The 3,674-nt window shown below is 45.1% G+C and overlaps 1 protein-coding gene across 4 annotated transcripts in view; it reads right to left on the reverse strand.

Moving 5' to 3' along the window:
• Window positions 1–3,674, reverse strand: part of QRICH1 (glutamine rich 1) — a 39,347-nt gene that overhangs the window by 27,975 nt on the left and 7,698 nt on the right. For 2 of the 4 annotated variants that reach the window (XM_018576121.1, XM_018576123.1), the window contains one exon: window positions 440–758. In XM_018576121.1, coding sequence (XP_018431623.1) covers window positions 440–742 — 303 coding nt within the window. In that variant the 5' untranslated portion in view covers window positions 743–758. The remainder of the gene's footprint in view (window positions 1–439; window positions 759–3,674) is intronic. The other 2 variants (XM_018576122.1, XM_018576124.1) reach the window with 1 other exon arrangement.

Below are 3,674 nucleotides of genomic sequence, written 5' to 3' on the forward strand. Positions count from 1 at the left end.
AAATTTGGGGTAACCCACCACACATTATTTATGTATTGGGGGGGGGGGGGGCAGATTTCAGCATTGGGCTCGATACTCCTGGAAGTGGCAGATTCTGGAGGTTCTTCAGTCTGTGGTTTCTCTTACATGCAGCAGAGATCGGCAGAGCTGGCAGTGGGAGAGGCGAGTACTAACCATCTACTTATTTTATTTATTTTTTTAAGCATCTGGGTCCCTTCAAAAGGAACATATTACCTGCAGGACAAAGATGAAATATGTCTAAATGTATTATATAATTCAAGTTAGCAATTTCAGGGGACCCAGAGCTCCGTGACTGACATATTAAAACACTGATGTTTGTTAGAAAAGTTCCAACAATGCTTTAGTATTGCCACATTGAAACCAGTTGCACCAACAATGGCTGTAAATAGCAGAAAAGGAAAGCAGAGCTATCAATCACCTGCACCTGCTGAGCCTGTGCTTGGATTTGCTGCTCGGCTTGGCTCTGCTGTTGGACACTCGTAGTGACAGGACAAGCCAGTTCCAGCAGTGATCCTGCCGCCTCGGTGCTGTCTGTGTAAATGCAGTTGCCTCCCTGCTGATACACCATGGTAGTCTGAGGCTGATGGAATTCTTGCAGAGCGTCTGGCCCTTTTGCAGCCAGGGAGTCCAGGAACTCTTTCATCCTGTGTTGTGGGACCGTCCGGGCCTTCATGCGGACATATTCTTCAAATGAAATGATGTTATCCAGGGAATTATTCATAGCTCACACTTAGGTCCTGAAGTCAGGGGGGAAATATTCAACAATTAGAAGTGATTCAATTAATACAAAATTATTGCACTGACTAAATAAACAAACAAGTTCTAGTTTCCTGAATAAAACACAAGAGCGCACTACCGTTCTAATATTGTGATCAGAAGCCACGCCGGCTGTCAATACCTGAACAATGCCTGCATCTAACTGGATGCAGGTACTGCTCGGGCCAAACTTTTTCTACCTGGCACCTTTGATTTTTCAATTGAAGGATGCCAGACGTGAGGCAGTAGTTAGGACCACCAAGCAAATTTCGTCCAGTTCATTAAAAGGAGAGCTTTGGGGTTAAGGCTTTTCCCCATAGTTCTCCTTAGGGTAACGGGAGGACACAAACTAGCGTCCTCCCGTCACCCTAGGCTCAGTATACCGCGAGCTGTAGCTTGCGGTATACTGAGACGCCGCAGTATAACGCAAGCTGCTGCTACAATTGTGCTGGGATCCGCCCAGCTGCGTGACTGACAGCTGGCTCTGCCTATCTAGAGGCAGAGCCAGCTGTACCCGCCAACCTGTGACAGTCTCATTGTCACAGGTCGGCTAGAACTATGAGGTGAGTGAAAAGCACTCACCTCATAGTTCTCCTTTAACAAACAGTCGAAATTTGCTCCGTATAGACCCAACTTAAGCACAGAGAACATTGTCCTTGGTGGAACATAAATGCATATATAAATAGTTCCATAAATACAAACTTCTTTCAGTCATGTGTTAGAAAAAACACACAAACGGTGTCAGAGAATACAAAAACATGCTCCCTAGTACAGACAATGGCCATGTGTATTGGGCATTTTCCTTGCGATGGAAAAACAGACATGCAAAAGGATGTACGGTGAAGACAAACATCAGTCTGTTGTGAGGATCACAAATAAAATATCACATTTCTCTCAGATTAACCGTAAGCAAAACATGAGATCAATAGATTGCAATCATTTGTCTATGGATGCCTTTCTCGTGTCTATGTACAAATGCTGTATTATCTAATGGAGAATGCAGAACCTGTTCGCATGATCTGAATTAATAAAATGATCATATCTACAGACAAAGGCAATATTTTGGCCACAAAACTGTCAAATAAGAGAATTCTAAAAAATATTAACATGCAGCATATGTATGCTATTCTAAGCATATTGCTCTGTAATAGTAAGCAATTTACAGTAGTAAAATGAAACATTTGTGACCATAGTCACTTTCAGGAAGTAAACAAAAAGAAAAAAAAAAAAACACTCCACGTTACCATCTGGCACCAGATTTAGCCCCTTAATTTTACCATATAGTAAAACTAAAACAATGAAGTGCTACACTGTCACCGGTATAAATATATCATGGCAGGTAGGGACCTCTTATCCTATCCAGTAATGACCTGGGGGCATAGTGGCCTCCTGCTGAACTCAGGGCTCTTCGCTCTCCCTCCCCTCCTTGTCTCTGTCAGGGAATTCCCTTCCTACAAAAGCGCTTGGGCTGCTGGAGCGAGCCTGTGTGGTGACATACGGGACTTTACTACTACAATGGAGGCTCGTGCACAAAGCCACTCGGTGGAGGAGAGAGAAAGATGATCCAGGAACATGTGCACACAGCCAAGAAATTACACAGCATGGCACATCCTTGTTCCATGGAAAATATGCACCTCTAGTATAAAGCCGGCGTATTTTGTCACACCGGGTTGTTCGCTTGGATTATTTGAAATACCATTGTTTGTGGAGATTGTACCAGGCCTGCACACTATTACAATTGTGAGTAGTCCGACATAGTTTTAAATCATTTCAATACATTTGCTGATTCCGCACAGGGTTTGGGCGCTCTTCTGGGTATTTTTTCTACTATTACCACTAGCTGCTTGCATACAAATGTTCTAATGACCTGGCTTTTATGTAAAAGTGATTCTGTACAGTGGACAAACTACAATGAAATACACACTACACAGCAGACACCATAGCATGCACCTTTGGAGCCTCATCTAAACCCAGTACAGCTCTGAGTATGGGACATATGTGTACACTAGCATGTCAGAAAGGGGGGGAAGCCAGGCATACCAAGCCATGTGCAAATACTGTCTTTCAGGCTAGGTTCACACCAGCACTACACACCCCGGGGCCGCGCGATTGTGCGCTAGTGCATGCAGTGATTGCCGCGCGGCCCCATTGATTTCAATAGGTTGACATCCGCACGGCAATCACTAAAAAAAAAAAATACAAGTACCTTTTTTGCAACACACGACCTCACAACTTTTTTAGCCGCAATCCTGTTCACTTGCACGGGCAGAATCACGACAGGAAACCGGGCAATCTGCCCGCCACGACTGGGGTGCCATTAAAAAATAATGGTACCCACAGTGCGACTGGTTCACACTTTGGCAACTCCCGACCGTGAGGCAATCGTGCACAAAACCACGCAGTCAGGACTCGCCTAGGTGTGAAACTAGCCTTAGAAAGTCGGTGTTTGCATGTGAATCCTAAGAGGGGAGGGGGCACCAGTGATGGATCAGGGTGGTGCTGCTAAGATAGATGTGAGCACCTGCAGTGAATAGATGTATGGGTTACTGTTTTTCTTGCTTTCAGCGTATAAAGTCACTTTAGATCAGGATAGGACAAACTAATATGGAATTTAGGAGCAACTCTGTCCAACCCAGCAGATTGTTTTGGAGCCAGCTCCATTGACAACAACTAGAGTAAAGGTGCCCAATACACTGCTCGATTCTCGTACGAGAATCGGGCGAAATCCCGCGATTGTACGAGAATCGAGCAGTGTGAACGAAGATGTGCGACCGCACCGTTTCTACTGTACGGTCGCACGTCTTTTGTCGAACCAACATGCTCGAAAACCCGCCGAGAATTGTACGATTGTCGGCGGGTTTCTAGCCTGCTCGTCCGATAGCTGCGGAACGGGCCGG

The sequence above is a fragment of the Nanorana parkeri genome, unplaced genomic scaffold (assembly GCF_000935625.1).
Source record: "Nanorana parkeri isolate BGI_ZX_2015 unplaced genomic scaffold, ASM93562v1 scaffold56, whole genome shotgun sequence".
Taxonomy (NCBI): Eukaryota; Metazoa; Chordata; class Amphibia; order Anura; family Dicroglossidae; genus Nanorana; species Nanorana parkeri.